Source organism: Pipistrellus hanaki, assembly GCF_964339955.1.
Source record: "Pipistrellus hanaki genome assembly, chromosome: 8".
NCBI classification, from domain to species: domain Eukaryota; kingdom Metazoa; phylum Chordata; class Mammalia; order Chiroptera; family Vespertilionidae; genus Pipistrellus; species Pipistrellus hanaki.
This window is the reverse complement of record NC_140510.1, coordinates 65,136,498-65,162,717: the sequence shown is the minus strand read 5'-3', so window position 1 is coordinate 65,162,717 and position 26,220 is coordinate 65,136,498. Positions and strand designations below refer to the sequence as shown.

The 26,220-nt window shown below is 39.0% G+C and overlaps 1 protein-coding gene across 2 annotated transcripts in view; it reads right to left on the bottom strand.

Annotated features, from left to right (window-relative positions):
• PAX3 (paired box 3) overlaps positions 1-26,220 on the bottom strand; it is a 91,942-nt gene that overhangs the window by 6,182 nt on the left and 59,540 nt on the right. For both annotated transcript variants that reach the window (XM_084891397.1, XM_084891398.1), the window contains exons 5-7: positions 24,928-25,133; positions 15,816-15,981; positions 14,646-14,860 (exon numbers count right to left, since the gene is read on the bottom strand). In XM_084891397.1, coding sequence (XP_084747523.1) covers positions 14,646-14,860; positions 15,816-15,981; positions 24,928-25,133 — 587 coding nt within the window. The remainder of the gene's footprint in view (positions 1-14,645; positions 14,861-15,815; positions 15,982-24,927; positions 25,134-26,220) is intronic.

The following is a 26,220-nucleotide window of genomic DNA, read 5'->3' as shown; positions in this document are numbered from 1 at the left end:
TTAGTAAGTTATTTCTACTATAAGGGATGACATTTTTTGCCTGATTTTTTTTTTTTTAATCTTGGGAGCAGTGAATAAAGTTGCCTGGTTTTTACAAATTATTTCAAAGGAAAATAAATTCAGGGCTACTCAATTCTGTCTGCAGAACACTGACCACGTTGTTAAATGCCAGGTAAATCCAGGAAGTACAAGGACCAGGAAAAGCATTGTCTTTTAATGAAAATCTCGGTTCTGTCCTTTGGGAAAGGAATGTGGGGGGAAAAAATAGTTTTTCTTAGTCTTTAATTTTAAACATATTTTTGTTGATTTTAGAGAGGAAGGAAGGGGAGGAGAAGGAAAGAAACATCAATGATGAAGATAATCATTGATTGGCTGCCTCGGTGTGCAGCCTACAAACCAGACATGTGCCTTGACTAGGAATTGAACTTTGACCTTCTGGTTCATATGTGGACACTAAACCCCTGAGCAACACCAGCCAGGTGAGGAGAACTGAATTTTTACTTTTAGTTGAGTACAACTCTTAGGGGAGGCATCTAAAAAAAATCTATTGAAGATATTTTTAAATTGTTACCTACAAAAACATTTCCTATATATCGTTTCTAAATTGTTATATGGATAACCTTTATAAACAAATCCAAAGCCTTAGAATCATAAGCCATTTAAAATTTAAAAATTAAATCATTCACATTATTAGAGACAGTTTCTAAAGATCTTCTTAAACTCATTCTCAAATTTCAGAATTCCAAATAGGTTGTTTATATCTTGATTGGAAGATTGTACGGTTCAGGAAAAGCTAATTCTTTAGAATTGCTTCATGCCATATATCTCTTGAATTAATTTTCCTATAGTTAAGATTAAATATAAAAGATAAAAACTATGGGCCAAATTAAGGTCTACATTTAAACAATGTGTCTGAAAAATATTTGTCTTGGCATAAGCATTATAGTTTTACCTTCAGTTGAAAATGCTCAGGGCTTATCAGAAATCTAAAATGCTTTAGCAAACTATGGTATACATCCAGACACCTCTATTTTTGTTAGTTAAAATCCTGGTTTGTGTCTTTATTTATTTTTGTTCCTCAGTCACTAGATGTTCTTCTGAGTTAATATTTAATAGTATACATTTATTTGTGTTTTAGAAGCCATTGTGAATTACAGCTTTGTATGATAGAAAAGGGTGGTTTTTTTAAACTTTTATTCATCCCTCCAAATTTATTGACTATATATATTTTTAAACTGAATATGATTTATTTATAGAACCAAAAAATATATATACAGTAAAATGTTTATCCAGATGATTTTTGCCAATATGGGTGCTACCGAAGTCTTCTAATGGTTAAATCTCAGCGACTGCATCTTCAAGGCTGAAAAGCTTACATTTGAACAGCAGAGTCTTTCCAGGAAATGTTGTCTTCAGATTCAAATGCCTTAGGAATTATCCTGCATTTGATTAGCATCTAAATAATTAGATTTTGGACCCTGTCGGTTTGAAAGCGAGGAGAGGGAAGTTGCCTGAAGGCAGAAGTTTCTCTGAAGGTAGGTATGGTGACCTTCTCACCCAGACCAGAGTGATGGGAAGGGCATGGCTGACCTTTACCTAACCAGAGAGAAACCTAGCGCCTGTCAAATGTCCAGCTAAATACATCCTTATTTTAAAATGTTAATCATTAGCTCACATTTTACAAGTAGCTATGTTTAATGCATGATGAAAAAGTGTGTGTACCGGACAAGTGTGGTTCAGATGTTGCATATATTTGCAAATTTTGTTTGTGAAGAGCTCAGTAAGTACTGTCTCAACTAAACTCTAAGTAACACACATGCTTTAATCTCCAGTCCTGTGGCCAATTAGTGAATCACTTCTACTTTATCAGTTCTTTAAAATACCTATTTCTCACTAGAGCTAAGATGTTAAATCGGTAGCAATATTTTTTAGGGACTGATGCTTGAAATATAAATATAGGCGAAGAATTAGCATAGAAAAGATTTACAACATATATATATATATATATATATATATATATATATATATATGAATACAGTTTACCTCTAGCTAATAATGAACAATCATATTATGTCCACCTATTATCAATAAAACAGAGCCCATTAAAAAAATAAATAAATAAAAAGCTTATTCTACCTAAATGAGAAAGTATTTGGTATTTGACTATGTTAGACCCACCATGGGCCGTAATAAAATTCTCACATGTTTTAATTCATTTACGCATGCCTGCATTTAATATGCTTTGTGACCATGTCTACAATTAATATGATTTATGAGAAAAGAACATGTGCAATATTAGGGGGAGGGGACAGCATACTTTTTTTTTTCTTCTATGAGTGAAAAATATAACAAAACGGCTCAAGGAAAATGGTTGGCTGTTAGCATAGTGGAATGGACTGACAGAGCCCTGAGTAAACTTGAGGGAGTTAATGATATCCTCTTATCTGACCCTGACACATTTGCAGCATGTAATTTACAGAAGCTCTGTCCAGGGAATCTTGACAAATGCTCCTAACTATGTCAGGGCAATGTTCCATTCTAATGTAAAACAGATGTGGGTCAGATACCCTCATTCATCACTTAGCACCGAGAGTCTCCAACTCTTTCTGGGAGGAATGACATTACCTGCTGTTAACTCTTCTCCCCTCAGAAAATGTCTCACAACCACAGTAGCGCCCTTAAAGGGTAAGCACTAAAACCTTTCATCGTTTCAAAAACCTGTCTGAAAACATGACTGTGGAAAATTGAACATATATCTCGGTTTAATTTCATGACGACTTCAGGACACATTTGCTAAATATTAACTGATCCTTTGGGACCTAAAATTACAAATTTCAAAAAGGGAAAGCTCTGGGTTTGGGCATCCCATAATGCTTCAATGAGATGGTATTTAAAACTTTATGTCTCATTGCTCATAAAGTAAACCTGCATTCAAGAAAATCCAAGGCTTATTCCCACTGATAACCATTCATAAATACAAACCTTGCTGAACTTTAACTGTCCAGCTGTCTGATATTCACCACAAACAAACACACAAATAAAACACCTTATAATGAATAAGAAATCCACATTGCCTTTCAGAAAAAGGGACTCAACTCTGCCCCCTCCAAACCAGAGGGATATTAGGCTTTACTGTATTCTCTTACCACTAAAATTTCCCTTCCATCCAAACCCCTAACAACATGAAGGGCAGACATTTCAACCTACTAAGGAGGAAGAGTTGCTCAGCTCAACAGGGTATTTTTTTCTTTCTTCCAGATCATGTGGGAAGGAGGCAAATATATCTGTGGCTGCCCAGAGTCAGAGTCATGATTCCACCTACTAAATTCCTTTCCTTCTCTTCATGTGAAGGAAGATATTCCTTAGGATAGAGAAATGAGCAACAGAACAGACCAAGTAATACTAATTTAATGAGTAGATGTCAAGAATGAACATATCCTTTAGGGAATGCTTTCTGGTCGGTTTCACGGGCTTTGTGGTAAAGAAGAATAAGTATTCATTTCAGACCCATGGAAACGTGCAGCAACTTGACAGATTTAGGTCAACATCTGACCATACAGTCTTCCAAGAACCAGAAGCTGCAACCCACTAATCTAAAATCCTATCTACTTTAATTCCCTCCCTTACCCAATTCCAGGGCCACTGGACCAGTAAAGATATTATGTTGCTTTTCTACTTGAAAATGTACTTGTGTTGCCCTGGCTGGTATGGCTCAGTTGGTTGATTGTCATCCCAAGCACCGGAAAGTCATAGTTCTATTCCCGGTCAGAGCACATACCCAGGTTTCGGGGTCAATCCCCAGTCCGGATGCATGCAGGAGGCAACTGATTGATATTTATATCTCTCTCTTCTCTCTTCTCTCCCTCTCTCCCTCCCTCTCCATCAGCCTTTCTTTTAAAAAATAAAATGTACGTGTGTCCTTCATCATAAATTGAGTGGTGGCTATGCCTCCTATTGCCCAGGCAACTCTCTGTAGGCTGTCAACAGACAGGGAAGCCACGTACATAGGTCTCTGATATACAGAAATTGTCTGCTCCTACAGATCAGACAAAATAGAGTCTTTGTGATTTAGTGATTAAAAAGATGTTTTCAGAGACATAGAAGCATCAAACAGTCCGTCAATCTTCAGAAGGAAGGCAGAGGAGGGTGGGGGTGGGAGGTAAGAGATCAACCAAAGGACTTGTATGCATGCATATAAGCATAACCAATGTACACAGACAGTAGGAGGGGGCGGGCATGTGCTGGGGGGTAGCCAATGGGGAACAAAAGGAGACATAAGTAATACTATATGTAATATTTTAAACAATAAAAAATTAAAAATAAGCTTTAAAAAAAGGATATTTCCCAATCAATTAACTCAAAATTACTAAGATTGTTCTTTACCTTCTAAAACATTTATATTGTACCTATAGTTTTAGCTACTTTTATCCTTTGCTGATTAGAAAATCAGAATCCTCTGCCTTTGAGGTATCATGCTTCCAATGTATCCTGTATCTAGTATCATAGAAGCTGGACTGTATGTGGGTGTTTTTGTTTTTTTTAATATATTTTTATTGATTTCAGAGAGGGAGGGAGAGGAAGAGGAAGGGAGAAACATTGGGTGATGAGAGAAATCATTGATTGGCTGCCTTCTGCGCACCCCACATTGGGGGTTCGAGCCTGACTGAGAATCAAATCCTGACTTCCTGGTTCATAGGTTGATGCTCAACCACTGAGCTATACCAGCCAGGCCTGGACTGTATGTTTTTTAAAATACATTCATGTTTTATATATATATATATATATATATATATATATATATATATAGAGAGAGAGAGAGAGAGAGAGAGAGAGAGAGAGAGAGCGCGCCAGTGACCAGAATGCCAGAATGACCGGTCGCTATGATGCCCACTGGTTGCTATGATGCCCAGCTGGCCAGCCAACCTCCTGAGCCCCTCCCCCCTGCTGGACCAGCCAGATCCCACCAGTGCATGGATTCGTGCACCAGGCTTCTAGTATTTCAATAAATCAAAACAAGAAAAAGAAAAAGAAAACAATAAATATGATCACCCTCTCTCCTCCCCACACTTAGACCTCTGGGATAAGTATTGTTGGCTCTTATTTTCATTGCAGTGGATTCTCGTGTTAATGGGATCTAAAATTACTCAGACAAAACGAATTTTTGTACATTGTATTTCTGGGGACTATCATATCCCAAGCATAGTATAATCACTACATTCTGAATGTACAGTAGTTGAGTCTGTAGTTCTTTTAAATGCCTAAGTGGAATAGTACCTGAAATTTGAGTCCGTAGTTCTTTTAAATGCTTAAGTGGAATAGCACCTGAAAATATTTCAGTCACCAAGAAACTGCCTTTCTTTGACACTATTCAGTTTCCACATTTGCTCTTTATCAGGGACAAACAAAAGTATACGTTTTTGTCTGAGGTTCAGTTCACATGAAATAAAAATAAATAGTATTATTATTTGATCAAACAGCATTTAAACTTCCTGTTTATCAACATTGTTCTCTATAGAACAATTCTTTTTAATATCTTCCAAGTTTCACAGGAAGATGAAACAGAAGCTGATATAGTTGAAGCAAGTTGTCTGAAGATACCACAGCCAGCGAAGGGCTGATAAGTATTGCAATCTAGTGCCTTTGACTTGGAGCTCCTTGTTTGGATGGATGAGTTACACCCACATGGAAACCAATTAACTAAATAGGAATTCTCTTTCTTTCCTTACTCCCTTATCTGTCTTACCTAAATAAACATTATTAAGCAGTTTGTAGCATCTACTTTAAAATTACTCTTTCCCGCCAAGTTTTTATACAAAGGTATGACAATATGTTGAAGCAGACAATGACTTCAGAAGTTTAATAGAAACATTCACTTGTGAAAAAAAAAATCAAGGAAACTGTTTTATAAATAGGCCAACCATGAATTGGGTCTCTACCTGTATTTTCCTTCATTCAGCATTTCCTAGGAAATGTTCCTCAAAATTTGGTAGTTTGATACTCAACAAATGGGCTCCATAGTTACATTAGAAACCTCCAAGTTAGACTAACATGTTTCCACACTGCAAGTCTTCTCAGAGCCCTTAGTAGGCAAATGTACACTGAGTCTCTGGAAGATAAGGGAATATAATTTGTAACATCTACCAAATTGTTGACTCAGAATCTTCTTTCCCCAAAACTACTATTCCAGGGAGCCCGCTTTGGGGAGCAAGCCTTTATTCTGAGACACTGTTTGGTTTCTGGATGTTCAAAGATGATTATGACCTAGTACCATTTCTCTAGAAGTTCAGAGTCAAAGGCGAAATGGATACTTTATAATAAAGTGTGGAATGTGTTTTAACAAGGTATAAGCACAGTAATGTGACATCAACAGAGGCTAAAACAAGAAATTCTGCCTGGACGAGTTACTTAACTAGAAATTTTCCCATGGAGTCATGTAAGTAGAGGATAAGCTCTATGAAGGGGTTTTAAATCTCAGAACAGATGCAATAGTTTAATTCAATTTTCTAATGCAAGCTGCACAAAACTGAGAAAAAAAATGATAATGATTTATTTAAATAATGTTTGCCTCCCTCGTTAGTGCAATGTTTAGGACTAGCTACACTGTCATCTCGCAGCTAAGAAATATTCCCTGAAGGTAGAAAGGCTACTCTGTGGTTCTACAAAGTGTACCAAGGTTCTCCCAATTTGCCATCTTGGCCATTGATCAGTAAGGACAATAGGATCACTGATCTCCAAAATCCTAGTTTACTGAACTCTAGCGAAATGTCAAGAGCAATTTTTAAATATTATACTGTACACTGAAAAATATACACCTCTGATGAAACCCAGACTGTTCTGCAGAGACAGATTCTTTAGAAAACAAACAAAAAAAATAGTACACAAGTAAGGACTGAATCCAGTCTTCTGGGTCTGTAGTACAAAGCACACATTCATCCCCTAATTGAATAAATATGCAAGTATTCAGATTTCTGTAGATATTGCCATTTGCAAATGCAGTAATAAATTAAAAGGCTTTACGTTGCATTCCAACTCTGTAATAAAGGATTGATTCAGGCCGCTGGCCTCACACTAGAATCCAGCATAGTTTTTCTGTGTATTACTGAGGACAAAGAAAAACTTTTATTCTAGGAGCTTAGTTATAGACCAAGCAATCACACTTAATTTTTTCTTTCCTCAGTGGTTAGAGGAATTCAAATAGACCTAAAAGTGATGGGGTTGTTGCATTTGATTTGTCCAGTGTACAGGAGAAAGTAGCTGATGGAATTTCTATTTAAATCAATTCAGCAGACACCAAGAAATTTTCATTCAGCAAGCACGGTTTTCTTGTGGCTCATTTCAGTGACATGATGTAAGATTCAATCACTGGCTGCTGCTCCCTCCTTTTCTCTAAAAAGGAGATTTTTAGCCAAGTAGTTGTTTCGCTCAGAATTCTCCAAATCTGTAACTAACTCAAGAGGCTGTGGCTGGAGCTGACATAAACCAGGGCTCTCCTCATATTCTTTAAGGGTAGCAACCACTGCCTTCGGGGAAAAACCAATGGCACCAAGTCAATTACAGTCTGCATCAACTCAACAAGTGGATTAGCAGCACTGTTTTCACCACAGAGAGAACATCTCGAAACCTAATATGGCAGAATGGAAACACACAAGTGGCCCATGGTTATTCCGGTAAAGCTGAAATGGGCTCATTTATGGTCATAAACATCCTTGAGCCTTCATAAACATGGCAGGCCCCTGTGGCCCTGGCTTTGAGCTCAGGAGCTGCTTTAGAAATGAAACAGAAAGAGACTCAGGCTTTGGAGAGGCTGCCACTGTCTCGCTGGTCAAGCTTTGATGCACACCACACCAATCTCTTTCATCAAAACCTTTCCTTTTCCTTCCACAGATGAATTTCTGGAAAGTGTGAAGGGAAGGAAGTGGCTCTGTTGGGAAATGATTGGTAGCAGGCCACCTGCTTCTGCACGGTGATAAAAGTAGGCTGAGGGCCCAGCCAGTGTGGCTCAGTGATTGAGCATCAACCTATGAACCCAGAGGTCATGGTTCAACTGCTGGATAAGACACATGCCCAGGTTGTGGGCTTCATCCCCAATAGGCAGCAGATCAATGATTCTCTCTCATCATTGAGGTTCTACCTTTCTCCCTCTCCCTGCCTCTCTGAAATCAATAAAAATAAAATAGATAAATAGATAAACAAACAAACAAATAAATAAATAAATAAATAAGTAAGTAAGTGTAGGCTGGGCACAGGACCTGCAATCTGTATGTGAAATGGACAAAACAATTGGCCTGACATCAGGTAGCGTCTAGATGCATGCTCAAAAAATTCCCAGGAGCTGGCCCTGCCTCAAGAGAAAATCTTACTGCTTTGACATGTTTCAGCCCCACAAGAGAAGGTCAAGGAATGACTATGCCACAGAGAAAATGATTGTCTCCTGATATGAAACTGGAAAGCACTCATCGCAACCATTCTTAATGACTATACCCCACCCACACAGCAAGCGGATTCACAGTAAGCCCTGACCCCTTCCATGGACAAAGAAGCACCATCTTGCCTGGCAGCTAAGGAATCTGAGACCCTTGTGAGCACTGTGGTCCAATAAACGACAAGCACAATCAGAAAGGAGTCTTGCGCTTTGTATACACATATTCGCACATAAAGGCTTCTCCCTAATAAGTTTCAGGATGAACAAATGTTTGCCCAAAGAAACTGTGCTGAGCAATTGAAATCTAATTTGAAATGGAACCACAACCGTCTAATACATATATGCATGAAATGGAGAAACCGCCTAATAAGCGTAGCTGACACCAAATATGCAATTTACATACATTACACACTAATAATCTTGTTTTAATATTATTCTTTAAAGGCAACCGGAGGGGTGGCTGAGTTAAAGGTTTTCTTGTGTGAATAAGAACAAAAGATGATCCTAGCATCTTCCACCATTAACCACGATCCTATATAAAGATCTCTCCGCTCTTTCTTGAGTTCATTCCTGAGACCGTGTCTCATCCCCACAGAGCTGTGATGATTCAACCAGACTTAGTAGATGAATGGCCGGCAAACTTGATGAGATCTGCAGACCTCCTCTTTGTTCTTGAGTTGCTGAGTAGTGAGCAAACATTCGGGCATTTTCAAGCCTGGTCCACAAATCTTTATGAGATTGTTTTCTCTTTCCTCAGTAGATTACCCATGAAATAGGACAGGTGTACTGGTTATTCAATTACATCTTACCCAAGACCTGGACTAACTTTGAAATGAGGCTTCTGAGCATAGCTCTGACCAGGGGGATGCATTAATAACAGTTAAACATTCTCTAAAACAAAACCTTTTTTTTTTTTTTAATTTAAGCCTATTTTCTTATTTTGTCATTTGTTTCACTCATAAACCAGAAACAAAAATCTGCCCCTCTGCTCTAAACATAAAATGTGTTCATAATAATCCAGATTTATACCAAATGTATGCCTAAGTATTGCTGAATTGAGAGAGTACTCGGAATTTATGACCTCTGAGGCTGCAAAGAGGACTTCCTCTTTTTAAGAAGGGAAATGCTTAAAATGAACATAAGAACGGCTCAGAAAGCTTCTTGGATATCAAATGGCTCCATAAGGGGAGGGGGGGGAAAAAAAGTCAATGATATGAGTAAATGAATCAAAACCATATGGGTCAAATTTTCCCTAAAATACGCAGTTTGAAAAATTAAGGAGGAAAAGTACTTGGCAAAATGTGTTTTAGGTTTTACCAAACCCAAAACATTTGCAGTGGTTGGTGAACCCTACGTGCAGCCTAGTGGCCCATTTTTGCATGCTACATAACAATTTTTAAAAAGCTTCCCCGTAACCCACCGATACTGTATGTCACTCAAGAAATCATTAGAAGCTGTCACCAAACACTGTGGAGCTTGTAGAAGAGGGGTGGGAGTAGGGTGGGAAACAATAAAAGGCTGTTGATGTAACAGGTTTTGTTTCTTGGGTTTGGCTGTGTGTGTTTTGGAGGTGGGGGAGTGGTGAGGGTAGTGTTTCTCACAAAGAAAGTTAATTAGAAGAGCATGTTAATTAGTCTCCTGTCTTGAGCATGTGGTAGCATTTCCTTGGCCCTCCAGATTCCAAGTCAACATTCCTTTTCTCTCCTGCACTTGCAGGAAGGTGCTGGTAGCATTCCAGAGGGGAAATACTTTGTCTCTGCTTCCCTGTGTTCTTTCTCTATTGTCTTGCACCAAGAGAACACAGCCTTGCTGAAACCAGTTTGGCTCAGTAGATAGAGCGTTGGCCTGCGAACTGAAAGGTCCCAAGTTCGATTCTGGTCAAGGGCATGTACATTGGTTACGGGCACATCCCCACTGGGGGATGTGCAGGAGGCAGCTGATCGATGTTTCTCACATCATCGATGTTTCTAGCTCTCTATCCCTCTCCCTTCCTCTCTGTAAAAAATCAATAAAATATATTAAAAAAAAAAAAAAAAGAAGAAGGACAACAACAACAACAACACAACCTTTCAAAAGAATGCAGGTACCGTGGGGAAATACCTCTCTAGAGTGAGTTGAATGGTTTTCTTCTCAGAGGGTATTTTGCCCTTCATTATATAAGCCCCCATCTCCTAAAAGGGATATGAAGTTCAAACAAAATACAATTCAGAGACAGCAGAAAGTGTTGAGGTCATTAGCCTATGCTCTCCCTCACCCCTCACTGAGAACCTCACCTCAAGTTCCCTGACAGATCCAGTCTTTGAGGGGACGGGAGGCCAAACACTCCCATTCATAGCCTTTGAGCTTGGCCACCGGGGAAATCGGGGTGAGCATCGGTGCCAGAGCCCGTGGAAAACTTTCTGGGATGTTGTGCTTCCTCGGCAAGTGAAGCGTGCAGTGTCTGTTTAGAGAAGAATGAGTCACCCCGGGAAGAGAGGTGGGTTTGGCTTTTAGCTCTGGTGATAACGCCCCTGTTGTTTCTGTAATTGTGTGCATTGGCCTCAGTTTTCCCATAAGATAAGTGGGACTGTTCCCAGATGTAGTTACTGATTCCCTCAGAACAAGATAAACTTGCCAGCAATTCAGTGATGCACAGACCCTTTCAGAACTTGAGGAAAGATGTGAACAAAGTTTCTAAGAATTTTGGCCAATATTCTGAGGTTTATAATGTCGTAAGTGCATGTCCGTCCATTGCTGCTCCAACATCAGCATCGGAGCAGGTGAGACCTTCCGAGTCCCTGCTTCACAAACTACTCCTCTCGAAGCTGAGACCTTCCCTGAGTGAAGGACTGAGGGCATCCAACAAATACTTGGATAATGTATTTTGATTCCAAGTTTTAGAAGATTCTTTGCTTGAGGGGACAGATAGATTAGGAACAACCCCTCCACCCCCCAAAAAAAGCAACCATAGTCAACACATACAGAGAAACAAAAAGCCCATCAAACAAAAGTTTCACACCTTCTAACTCGTGATTTTCAAGTTTGAATGGCAAATGACCCATCAATTTCAATGACACTAGGGGGAAAAAGTCAAATAAAAGGCACATATATTTTAATAGATCAAATATCCTACAATGAATTGATCATAATGACTCAAATAACTTTAGCTCCGATTCAATTTAAATTCATAAGTAGGGGAAGGTCAATAAAGAAACGCAAAGCTAGAGAAAAGACAAAATGCGAAGTTATATACACCACTATCTTAGGCATATTTTTTAAGAGCATAAGACCGAAAAGGAAGAGCTAGAAGGCAATAGGAAAAAATATTATCAGTGGTTGCCTGAGGTAAATTTTTTCTACTCTAAAGAAATTAAAAAAAAAAAAAAAGATTTCTATTTTCTACAATAAGCATACTAAATTATTAGTGGAAATTTGAAGATTAATAGAAAAAATGTGTAAAGCAAAAAATAAAAAGGGGTATATTAGCACAAAGAGTGTAAATTAACCTGAACCCAAAAAAGTTTAGAAAACTAGTTTCTATTAAATGATTTTAAAATATGATGTAAGACCCCTGCCTCTATTTTTCATAAAACATATTTCCTCTCCATTCAATCGTGAATGGACTAAAATGGACAAGATCTAGACCAGAAGCCAAGAATCCCAGGTTCTAGTCCCAATTCTCTCACTATTAGCCCTGTGGCCTTCAGTGAGCCATGAGCTCTCTGAACCCCCAGTGGATATGTCTGCATCTTAGATGTCCAGATAGAGGAGGAGGAAGTGGAAGAGTGAAAGGAAAAAAAGAAAGCTAATCATAAGATTAGTTTTATTTTAATATTATGTGGTCTAATATATTAATAAGCTCTTCTATAAAATAAGCAATGAGTCTCAAGGGTCACCACCCTTTCTCTACTTTAGCTTACAGGTAAACCAGGTTGTTTGATGTGGGCTTTTGTCTTCAAATTTTCTTCATAATATTTTTAATAAAGCCAGATAACCACAAACAAGGATACCCCCCCCCCTTGCCTGAATAGAGGCATTCCCGAGGAGTGATAAATCCCCAAAGTGTAGAAATATGAGTTCTAATGCCCAAGTTTTCTATTCCCTCATTTTGCAAAGATGTTTGATGAGATGCTGATTCACTCACTGTCTTTCATTTTTCAGTTCTGTGTGAGGAAATAAGAAGCTTCATATTACTTTCCTAATTCTTTGGGGATGCTATCAGAACTAAGACAACACGCATTCGTATTGGTGGTTTGAGACAGACGTGTTATGGCAGCAATGCAAAATATCCTGAGTATCTGCAGTGTTTTCAGGAAGGGATTAACATGATATGTAGGAGCATAGTAAAGAAATACAGGAAAATTTGCCTGTGGAATTTTCCACTGCTTGATACTGGAACGAGTCCCACCCTACTGCCAAGTCGGGAATCATAGCCAGCCTTCTTGAAAATCAAGGATTAACAGTTTCAAGGTCAAGTGCTAATAATTCCACTTTTGTAATGCTTATATAATGCAATAAAATACCCTTGTTAGAATGTGCAAGGTGACACACTTATTAAAAGCTAGCAGTTTCACGGATAGAATAGAGATTTGTGTCCTTGTATTTACTATGGTTGAACACTAAAAAATACTGAGGCAATCCTGGGTCTCACCTTCCAGAAGTAGTTAGGCTTAAAGTTTATTTTTATTAAAACTTTCCATCAAATCACATTCATAAAAAGCTTTTCCATGGCCCCAAACCACTTACGTTAAAAACTACAGAGATAACTCTTTCTGACATTACTTCTAAACTGTGGGAGACACTTATATGCTATAAACTTGGGCATTTAATGATGCATCCATCAGTCCATGGTGTTCATGCAGAATCACATTTATAAATGCCAGCACTTGGCAATTAAATGCACTAAAGTTCAGTAGGAAGCACATTCATTGTTTTCATGTTGTTATTTTCAGCTGAGGTTTAAATCCACCTCTTTTTCTTTTTTCCCCCCCAGAATATGCTATAGGAATCTATGAAACTTAATTACATTTACTGTTACAAAAAAGGATTTATGAACTTTTGCCTTCAGGCAGAAATGTTTATTTCATTGCCTTTACTATTCATTCTTTTCAACTCCAACGGCTTTGAACTTTTTAGCTGCTCAGAGTTATCACTGTTGTGCAGAGCCCAGGAATTCCACTCCCAAGACGCAAACCACAAGTTGAAGAGAACGAAGGAGGCAAAGATATATGAGTCGTTATTTTGGCCACCCTTTGTGCCATTAAAATCTCATTTTCTGCCTATTAGAATGCCCTCTTGGTGCTTAGGCAGCGGTGATAGTCCCTGATTAGTGTGTAATTGACTATAATTGTCTTTTCACTTTTCATTTGTGTCATTCTGAGCTTCTCTCTGTTTTTCTAACCACCAAGAGGAAAGAGGCGGTTAAGGAAAGATAAAGCTGTTAAAACTCTCACACTCAGCCCCGAAGAGATTCTCGATCGCAATTATAGATTGCCACCCCTTTGTGACATTTCTCCAAGTTTAGTGGGCAGCTCTCCTCACCACCTGGGCTGAGAGCTCTCTAATAAAATCAAGCGATCTGTATTTAAACAACTGCTAATAATGTCAACCCCCGACAGATGCCACATGTAGGAAATTTAGCCAACCCTCTGACATGCAATTATCAAGGCAATTTACTAATATGATCTCTCAAGAAAAGCTCATAGTCCAATGCAAATTAGAAAAACAATTACACCATTCAAATATCTCTATATTCCCAAAGAGCAGTAATTCTCCTAATTCATGCATTTATGACTGCTTTATACCAAGATTCCGTAATCATCAGCTGAGTCTCTTCTCATGCACCTTGTCTGCTTCCTCCTGATTGTTTTTTATAAACTCTGGTGCCTTATTAGTTGCTTTTGTTCACAACTCTCTCAGCTGGCCAAATACCTTGATTTTAAATGTGCATGTTTCAAAGACGAGAACTAGGGGTAGAAACAACAAACCCCTTGACAACTATGTCTAAACGGAAAATCTCCCTGATTCCGTCATAAACTACTTGAGTTTTAAGTCTAAGCTACCACTTTTGATACAGCCCATAGGAAGGCTGGAGAGAAAGGAAGCTAGGAAACTGAAATCATGTGGCTCGTATAAGGAATACATTATGGTTTAAATTTGGCAATTCATTATACCACCGCCTCAGGGAATTGGCTGTTTGGTTCTGGTATACAGCAAATCATCTGTCTGGAAACACGGGACTGACCTGAGGTGAAAGGCCATTGCCAATGGCGGGGTTCATGGGGTTGGAGGGTCCGGACGGAGGCACAAAGCTGTCTGTGTAGCTGGAAAATCCATGCCTGGTGCTGGGGAGACAGTAGGCAGAGCTGCTGTCCGGGTTCGAAGGAAGAGTGCTTTGGTGTACGGTGCTCGGGGGGAGCGGCTGAGGTCTATGCACGGTGCTGCTGGGGTCTGACACGGCTGCAATGAAGAAGATGGTCAGCCACCAAGGTCCCTCGTAGGAAGGGCAGTGCCAAAGCTCACAGGCACCACTCCATCGGGCCACAGGTTCACTTCCAACTCCTTTTCTATTCTTTCATTCTTTAAATGTTTCTTTGTTGTTGAAAGTATTACAGATGTCCCCTTTTTTTCCCATTGACCCCCCTCTCCACCCCACACCCGCCCGTCCCATTTCTTAACATGGGGATACCTTCACACATGTGTGCAAGTGCACAGCTGGTTCATGCCCTTTCATGGCAAACTCGCCCAGAATAGGAATTCAGAAACCATGTTAACAAGGCTAGCAAACCTATGTGGGTAGCGAATGTTACTAATCAGCATAAGAATTAAGCGATGTAAGAGTTGCAAGTCTCAAATTTCTTTAGCAAATAAACTTTCAGAGCACCTCAGAATCAGCGCAATAGTAGAGTTTCAACTGCCTAGAATGCTATCTTTCATAATCCAAAATAACTTCCTCTTATTTATCCCTTTCACCTCTAGGTGCAAACAAATAGTGCCTTTGTCTAAGTTTACTTTCCCTCAGTGACCCCTGTGCTTGGGACCCATCATGGAACTTCAGTGAATTTCACACTGGAGTACAATTGTCCAGGCACATTTTTTAACAAAAGAAAAACAAATCGTTTTTGTTTTTTTTTAAAGAAAAATTGTTTGGTTTCCTTGTTTTGTTTTGTTTCCAAATACTGAAATGGGATAATATTACAACACAATGTATCTAGTAGAGAGACTTAGATATGTCCCCAAACAAACTGTGTTTCTGAAATGTGACTGGGACTTTCAAGATGACCTGATGTAATGTCATTAACATGCAAACAGCAACAGTGTCACCACGGCTTCCTCAGAATCAGCAGCAGGGAGAGCTATTGTGTGTAGGGGGCGGGGGGGGGGGTCACATGCTACCATCTTGACTCCTCCATACCTTGTGGAATAGCAGTGGGCTGGTACGAGGTCTCCGACAGCTGGTATGTTGGCAAGGTGGGCATGGCGGTGGGAGGGAATCCCCCCGGAATGAGATGGTTGAAAGCCATCAGTTGATTGGCCCCAGCTTGCTTCCTCCATCTTGCGCGGCGGTTGCTAAACCAGACCTATGGATTTAATTTAAAATGCGAGGGCTTCGCTGATGAAATAAGACTACATTCTTAATGAATTTTTCATGCTAAGACAGATTAAAGGCCCTTTACTGACAGGGCAAAAAGAAGTAAGAGCTCTCCACCCTCTGGGTTGTGTTGGCAGGGGACAGCAGAGAGTTAAATGTCAGGGGTCACAGAGGGGCTTCGAGGGCACTCCGTGGTCTTGCAGAGCCCCCAAAATCCAGGGATGAGCCTGGGTAGAAAGGGCTGAGCTGGAGTCAGAACAACAGAGACCCCCCCACTGTTACCCCCACCACCCTCCCACCCTGATGGATTCTAGGGAGGATCCATGAGCCTCTGACCCCCACATAACCCATGTCCTAATTTGGATCTGCCTATTACACTAACCCTTGTATTTTATATTCTTATCAGTCTGTCTCTGTATTTCTATGATTATCATGGTCATAGCTCCTGGACAGTCATATAAATTGACCACGGAAGTAAATGAAGCCATCTTACCATCCCTTTCAGTGTGTGAGACATTGTCCTGATCTTAGTGGAAATAAATGCTGAAGAGGTATTTCAAGAAATGAGAGCATGTTATCTAAGGAGATCCGTTAAATACTTACTTTATTATTTCTTTCAACAACAGCTTTAATCATCTATAATATTCTGTGCCAGGCACTATGCTAACCAGGTACATTCAGAAAAACTTGATGTAATAAAATAAAATGCCTTTGAGAAATTTAATAGATAAGTACTTTGTATGAGCAGCTAGAGAGAAATGACAATAACAGGAGGAAGAAATGTAACTGAACATCTAAAATATTGAGAAATTATTCATGGGCAACCGGATCTTGCCCAACTATTACACCTGCAGAGTTCAAATGTAGGACTTTAATATTTCCAGGTGTACATGTAATGCTGCCCCCAAAATGAGAGAAGATTTCTAGCAATCAAGTATTTGCTAATTCCTTTATCAAATGTTCACTGAAAACTTAATATGGAGAAAGTACTGTGCCTGGAGTCAGAGGGATAGAAGGGTGAATGAGATGATAGGAAAAGGTAGGATCCCTGGACTCTAGTAGCTTATAATGTTGTGCTTATCCGGAGTTATCAATGAAACCAAAATAATTGCTCACTGGAATTAAAAGCTCCAAATACTGAGAAGCTTGAAAATTAGAGTGGAGACAGAGTTTCAATTCAGTTTAAAGTTTGGGTATGATTTCAACAGGAGGTGACTCAAATGGAGGTGATAATACAGGAGACAGCACGTCTAAGAAAAAATAAGACCTGATTTCCTTATAGAACAAAGTTAACAATTATACAACTTATTTGCCATTTTTTTTAAGTTGTAACTTTTTTTAAAAAAAAAGTGGTGGGTGGAATTTCTCCTTTCTAGAGCAAGAAAGCCCAATTTGACAAATATTTTGCCAAGGCATCTGCTTAAACTTTTGCTCCTCACCTAAGCTCAGAAAAAAGAGTTTGGTCTCCTCTGGGCATGTTGCAAGATATTGTTAAGGAGAGCTGTGTGACCATCCTCAAAACACTAATATTTAATAGTCCTTAAGTTTCCAACCAAAAAAGAAGGTAGGTAAGTCAATATTTTCCCATGTTGATACATAATTGAATTAGACCTGGGATAATAGAACCATGAACGGCACTCAACTTGAGGTCTGCGTCAATTGTGTTTCTCACAGCAAAAGATTTGCTGTGACCCCAAGAGGCATCAGGGCAAGAAAACTGTGTTTCAGAGAAGTGTTTGGGACAAGCTGTGTTAGCCTGGGGATGCTGATGATAAGAAATGAGTAGCAGAAACCTGTTTGGCTCAGTGGTAGAGCGTCGGTCTGTGGACTGAAGGGCCCCAGATTCAATTCTGGTGAGGGGCATGTACGTTGGTTGCGGGCACATCCCCGGTAGGGGGTGTGCAGGAGGCAGCTGGTCTGTGTTTCTCTCTCATCCACGTTTCTAGCTCTCTATCTCTCTCCCTTCCTCTCTGTAAAAAAATCAATAAAACATATTTTTAAAAAAAGAAATGAGTAGTATAGTCATGCCTGAGTACACTGTACTATATCATACACCATGGTTTTATTTTATATATAAAACTTTGAGATTAACAAGTCCACCTGACTCAGGTGATGTGGTGTTTCCCTTACAACCCTCCACCCATCCACACACACACACACACACACACACACACACCTATCTAGACAAACCTACATATGGTAGATCTCCAGCCTTATGTCCTAGGCTGGGAGGAGAGTTGAACTTCCAAAAGTTGTGATGTGACTTCATTCATTCAGACACACTAGTCTCAATTGTGCTGATAAAATATTTTATAAAGAACTCAGAAGCCTGCACTTTCATCATTATCAGAGCAATGTTGCCAAATTCTCTATGCCAACTTCTTTCTGTGACCTTTAGGTAAGTAAACCAAGTGTGATTTATGCAGTGGATGGTTATACCTGATCACTCCATCAACTTACCCTACGTTTAATTTATGCTTATTCTGACTCCTCCTTAACCCAATTTTTAATAAATAAAAAGTCTTTCCTCAAATAATAAGTTAGAAGAAACACCATAATTTCCACAATTACATTCAAATGATCAAATCCAAAAGAAAAGGGATTTAAGGTCTCTGGGATCTTATTTTCATTTTTTCAAAATGATACAAAAAAAATATTAAAGACATTGAATAAACCCACCAGGAGTTGGATTTTAAAATTCTTATATTTACAGTACAATCAAAGATTAAGAGGAATCGCTGGGAAGAAAATCTTTACTGAAAAATAAACCTTCAACGGGAGATTCAAGAATTTCCTAAAGGGAAGAATTTAAATGTACTTAAATTTAAATAAATCCAGAGGGCTAGTCCTGAATGAAGCAGGGCTTACTAAGGACTGGCTTAACTCTGGCCACTCAGCCAAATTTGTCATCATCTTGCCATTGCTGGCCTTCTGCTCTCCTAGAACCAGCTGTCTGCCAAAAGAATCATCAAAGGAAAAATATACTGAAGTTGCAAATTGGGAAGTGGTCTTTGCCTTCTTTATGCTTTGAAACTCATAAAAGATATATCTTTAATAGACATATTTTTAACAGAAAGAAAAAGTTACCCTTGAAATAACCCTCATTTTAAATACCCAAACCAGCCAACACAATTGTCCTGGGGGACTGTTATCACCCCATCTTTAACTCAAAGACATCCCCTTGAAGTTCTTACTTCATTTGATGACCTGAAGCTTGGTTCATTTTCGTCTGGTGCCTGGTTTTCTCCCTACTTGTCTGTCTCTCTACAGAGCCCTTCCACAAAGCTATATGCATGCCTTCTGGAAATCATCTTTATATCCATGACTGAAGTAATACAAGGTCCAATGAAGCAACATTTAAATTGACCGGAAGGTCCCCATAACATCATGGTAACTGTGATGGGCACGAAAGATCGGGGGGAGGTTAAGGGGGGAAGATAATGAATTACAAAAGAAGAAAAAGATTTTCATAAATTTTTCTCTTGATGAGTAATATAGACAACCAATTTGTTCAGACCTTCAACAATGTAAGTTAGGGAAAACTTAGCACTTTAAAGGCTATAGTAATACTTTTTATTCACATGGGTGCAACACAAGCCATGCAAAAGTTGACTTGCAGCTCCCTGACTTATTACCTCTGTGACCTTGAACAATTTGCTTAATGTCTGTGAGACTCTTCTCTAATCTGTTAAATGGGAGAAATAAAAAAAAAACAACACTATTTTATAAGACTACTGTGATACGCAGATGAAACATTGCCATCAAAGACCTTAAAAGAATTCCTAAAAGATATTAAGTGTTCAATAAATGTTAGCTAATAAGTAAAAATGTCTCATTGCCACCTCTAAGAAACCCAAGAACTAAAGCCTTGCTTTGTTTCCTTAACTCCATGGTCTACAGCCAAAGCTTTTTATGCTCATAAGCAAACAGAAAAGTGCCCAAACAACACCTCAAATCTTTGAAAGCCAGTTGGGCTTGAATGGAGATGTAGGTCAAATTTGTTTCCAAGTTTCATGGATTAGTGCTAATTGTCCCAGGGTGTAAGCCTAATTTTGCCAATCCATAAAATCCATAAATTACTCCTTCACATTTTTGGTGTGGACCTCAAAGGCAATCTCACTTACATTATTCCAGATGGATTATTTCACATGCAATTTAGAAAAATGTAGAAAGAAAAGAATGTAATATATAATCCTTATATTTAAAAAAAACTTGATTAAACATTGGATTTGGTGATGTCTAATGCTACAATACCAAATATATGACTATCCAAGTAGGTGAATTCAGGACAAACTCCTCATTTCCTGGACCTTCTCATTCACTCCACCCCCTCTCCCTTTTGAGACCACACCCTCCCAGCCCCTATCATTTCAGCCATCTAGCTTTGACAACTGTATGGCCCACAGGTCAGGGAGAGGCTGAGGGAGAAACCCCATGCTCCATGAGTGTCCAGAGGACCACAGACATGCAGGAAAGCATACTAAACTGCATCTCTATACTTTCCAAGAGTGAGCTCTTATAGCAAATTGCAGGATGACAATATTTTTGCTTCATTATGGAGTTTAGAGTCAACTATTCTTTATGTATCTTAACTTCAAACTATTCGGATCTGATGGTGCTAAATCACCACTGGGTTTCCTTGAGAATCCCAAATTACTGATGCTAGCAGGGTCCTAAGATATCATGCATCCTAATAGTTCCTAATTGAGGAATGGAACAGTAGGAGGTGGTATTTGAGAATATGATAAAGCCAGAAGCCCTCTTCCTAGTTAATGCCCTACACACACACACACACACACACACACACACACACACACACACATACACACGGTGCGAGGACAAGGGGTGGACAAAGAGAAGCAAAGGCACATTTTATGTACAAATCTCAAGTCTCCAAAAATCACTCAAGATTTTCCTGGTCGTCCACAGACCCAGACTAACCTACTCCAAATTTCAAAACTTAAAGAAAGAAAAAATATAGACACAAAAACATAAAAACAACTGAGGCATACTTGGATTATAGCAGAATTAAGTGACTTGCTCAACAAAACGCCTTTGACAAGCTGAGACCAAAACTCACATCTTCTGGCTCCTTGTTAAGTGTTATTTCTACAAGCAGCTTCCTTTCCTGTCTGCTATTATCTTGGTGGTAAAGAATAATGCCTGCCTGCTTCATGGAGCTCTCAGATAAAATATTCACTAAAACTTTTGCACATCATAAATATTTGCACAACATACTTCCCACAAAACGTTAATGCTTTCTATTATTTCCAAACTAACAGCTACCCAGGAAGTAAACTAGGCAAATTAATCTTTGGTGTACAATTCTTAGATTTGTTTGGGCAGTAGCTACATTGTATTTATCTATGATATATATATGATAAATAATGATAAATACAATGTAGCTACTGCCCTAACAAATTTTTATGAAATACTGACAAAGGCTTACGTTGGAAATATTTTTCCTCAGGAAAATAAATGGAATAGGAAGTGTTCGGGTTTTAGGTTTTTTATTGTGTGTATTTTTTTTTTTGGGGGGGGGGGGGTTGTGTTTTGTTTTTGGGTTTTTTTTGGTTTGGTGTTTGGTTTTCCCAGTTGCCCTAAATTAAACTAACTCACTTTCTGGCTATCACTCAAACGGAGTTGACTTTGCTACTGCTTTCCCAGATCCTTCTAAAAACTACAGGATTTTGTTCTGGCATTTTAATCAGTGATTAACTACTCCCTTCTTTTTCCTGCTGGGCTAAGTAAGATCCATATGCCGGGTGTTGTAGGGAATTTGTTAGGCCGTAGATCATAGCTGTGGTGCAGGACGGGATGTGTCTCAAGGGAACTAATGAAGCCATAAGGAATGTAAAGAGTCACCGGGTTAAAGCCACATTAGGACAGCTGTTAAGTTAATGAGGGCCCTACTTCGGAGAAGAGGTCACTGTATAGAAAAATATGAACCACTGTTTATTGGTTTGATCCCATGTCCTCTGGAAGTTAATGGGCCATTCTTATTCTCTGACATTCACTGAGCCAGATGCGAACACCAGGCTCTGTCCAAGCTGCATGGACTTGAGATTGATTCTGCCCCCCGTCCTCCTCTTTGGCAAAGGCAAGAATGAAATAGAGCAATGCTGAACACTCTTTTCAGTTTTGTTTGATTTCATTAAAAATCAATATTTATTTTTTGAGTCTGAGTATCTTAAGGATAGACCCTGCATGTGGGCTTGGCCAGCCATGGATTATGGGGACCAAATCCTGGAATACAGTGGGCACTCAATAAAGGTTGCTGAAAGAACAGAGACTGGATGAACTGACCTTCACATTTAAACTGGGTAATCCCAGAACTGGGTAATTCTAGGATTAACTATTTAGTCCTAAAACTAAAAGCAAAACGTATTTGATATATATATATATATATATATATATATATATATATATATATAGTAATTGTGGCATTAGTACATGTAATATTAAGTATACCATATATTATTATATAATGATATAATACTTACGTATAGATATTATCATGATGTGTGGTCAATTCTGGAAAGCAATTCTGTATCCCAATGTAACAGGTAGAGGGATTCAATAGTAGCAATTGGAATCTATACTATACACCTGGTATATCTGCGACTCTTACCTTCACTCCCCCCACCTCCATTATCACAGTCAGTTCCCTATATTTCAGTTCTAAGTACCTTTCATCACCATCCTCTCCTTTCTATGCACACTGCCACTAATGGTTTCATACCCACAGACTCCCCACCTATCACATTAAGTTTGAGTGTCCTAGCCTGAAACTTAGGCCTTCCACAAGATGTTCTCAGAATAGATTTCCAGCCATATTCCTTCCTGCCACTGACCACTCCTTACCTTCCAATCAAAATGAACTATTCTCTGTTCCCTCAACATGAGTTAAAACAAAAGATCACCTGATATGTAACCTATGTTCTTCCAACTCTCCTTGCTTTTTGCTCATATTACTCCTTCTTACTGGTATGCTATCCTCACCTGCCCTGTCTAATGAATAACTATCACCTCAAAAGACCATCTTAAATCTCCCTTCTCCATGAGCCTCTCTTGTTTACTCCAACAATATCTCATCTTTTCCTCTTCTCAGCTCCCACTGCATTTTGTCTCTTATGATACTAATTGCATCGGCTTTACCTTTAAAATTATTTGTATGTTTACTTTATTACCCATATTAATATGGGTAATAAAGTAAAATAGGTTGTAGCTCCTTAAAAAGACTTGTCTTAATTCACCTCAGCATTCCTCAACTTTTTTAGCACAATGATGATTGTATGAAAAGTCAAACTGAATAAGACAACTCTGAGCCTAGAAGAAGTTACTGCTGTAAAATTCTGTAACAGCGGAGGGAATTAGGTACATATGAGGAAGTACTGATCACTTGAGACCATATCAGCTAACTATTATAGTTCACTGCTAAGTTCCAAGACTCACTTTGACTATGAAAGTTAAGTATCTGGGAATATACAACATTTCCAAATAAGATAACTTAACTTCTGGGATAGTAAAGAGTTCCAGGATACCCTAAAACATTTGTAATCTTTCAAATGGTACTTTACTACCATGAGGGGAAAGTTCATCATTAATGAGTGGTGAAAACATTCTATCATTCAATAGAAACATTATTACACCAAAGAAGCCTTTTCCAGAGGGTTAATTGTATAGCTAACTCTTGAAAAACACAGGTTTGAACTGCATGGGTCCACTTAGAGGCAGATTTTTCTCAGTAAATGCCTGTAGTGTTTTTGATCTACAGTTGCGAGTCCTCAGATGTATCGTTTGATTTTGGTATCTGTGGAGTGTTTTGGAACCAATGCTTCATGGATATTGAGGGATAACTAATTTTTTCAGGAGTCAAGAGTTATTACAGATTTTCAATTACTCATGGGTCAGCGTCACTAACTCCGATGTTGTTCAAGGGTCAACTGTACATCTAAGAGTTCAAAAGATAATTCAAACTGTTCTTAGGATAATATAGATGCTTGAGATGCTTCCAGACAATAAAATCCTTAAAGGAAGGGATTTTACCTTATACACCCTTGCATGTCATCATAATTATAAGGCCGTGGAGAGGAAGCATATAGAATCCAAATGCCTACCACTTACAAGTGTATAACTTGGGGGTAATAATAGTACTAATCTAGGGTTGTAATAATGAGTACATGGGCTAATTCATGTAAAACACTTAGAACAGTACTTGACACAGAAAAACACTTAGAACAGTACTTGACACAGAAAAAAGAAAGAAAATAAAACACTCAAATTGTTCTGCTATTATCTGTGTACCACCTCCAAAGTCCAGATAATGACTGGTACATAATTAAGATTCCTGAAATGATGTGTGAAACATAAACTGATATACTTCTGTGTGTTTTAACTGATACAATCATACTCTCCTAGTAATAATCAAATTCTAAAAGAAAAATGCACATTGTCATAAATACCAAAAAAAAACACACTAAGAATTCAAAGGAAGCAAATTCAATAGATCAGATTTTAAAATATGATCTATAAAATAAATATGAAAAAATAATTGTATCAAACAATACAAAAGAAGTCAAGTGTGTCCATCACAAATTTAGTTGGACTCACCTACCTATTAAGAATTTTTTTTGTCTAAAATCATGCTAAATAGACATACCTAAAACAGAAGAGATGGGGAGGAGGGGAAGGGTGAATCAGGCAAATTCAAATAAAAAGAAAAAAGAGGTCATGATGCTGTTATAAGGCAAACTATGAAGAAAAGTCATTAGAGAGAAAGGGGAGAACTTGGTAGTGCTCTAGGCTGCAGTTCACAAACTGCTATTGATAATATATCTATTTTCCTGATTTAAAATTTGCTTTAAAAGGAGAAAAGACTCTTTTTTGTTTCCTGCTGGACTGAAGCAGGATGAGGGCATGGCGATGGCAGTACCTGCACTCGGGCCTCGGTGAGCTTTGCCCTCTGTGCCAGCTCCTCCCTGGTGTAAATATCAGGGTAGTGGGTTCTCTCAAAGGCACGCTCCAGTTCTTCCAGCTGCTCAGCTGTGAAGGTGGTTCGGCTTCTGCGCTGTTTCCTCTTTAGTGGCAAATCGGGTTCAGAGTCAATGTCTGAGCCTTCATCCGACTGGGGTGCTGAGGCTACGAAAGAGCACAGGAGGGGGGGGGGGGAATGATAAAACGGGAACCATAATTCAAGTCTGCACAAGCCATAATGATTCAGATCCTAAGATACATTCCCAATGTTGTTCATGGACACTGAGCCCCTCCTTGAGGTATTATATTATTAAATGGCATTTAATCTCTTCCACTACCCTCTCTTCGAGCCCCCCAGGTAGAAATAATGGCAATCTGCTTCTGTCATTCAAGGTCCATTATGAGCTCTTAGCAAACAGGGATAGGACTTATTCCATTTTTTATGACCTTCCTCCTTAGCAGTTAATGGGTCACTTAATTTATGTCTAATGAATGAGTCACATTTGATTTGGTTCCTGATAAACTTTTCAGCAATGCTTGCAACAGGAACTCTGTTGTTTTAAATAAATAATCAACTTAATATCTAAAAAGACAATAACAGTAAACTACTGCAGGATTCCTATAAATGTACAGGGTCCACCTCTCCTGTAAGAAAAATCACGTTTAAATATCTCATTGCCCCTGGGAAATGCTTTAAGGAGAATTTAGAAACTGTGACTACAAATCTGAAGAATAAGTTCAGGAAGAAGCAGGCATCATCTAGTAATCTGTCCCTTAACTGAAGCTCAGAGTCTGGGCCTCTGAATGGTGGGTGGCTGCCCGGGACCCAGAGCTCAAGATAGCAACAACTGAGCATGAAACCAAACACAGGGCCCTTCCGGAGGCGGGGCCTTGGGCAACTGCACAGGTCAGTTCCTAAAGCCAGCTCTGCTACGGCCTCCTCCCCACCAAAGCTTGAATTTGCCAGGGAAGGAGACCTTAGAAATTTATGTATGGTTTCTAGTAAAGGGGAGAAGGTGCTAGGAAAGGGGAGAAGGTGTTGAGAAATTAGATAGGAATTCGAGTTAATGATACAATGTGGTGTCTGTGAGCTGTGACATAGCACCTGTTGGCCTATGAAGCATCTGAGGTTTGAGGTTGCACCAGACACAGGGCTCTGGGCAGGAGAGCAGCCCTGACCCAGAGGCCCTGGGCTTTGGGCAATGACAGAGGGCTGTCAGAGGCTTCCAGGCAATAGACACTAAGTATAGTA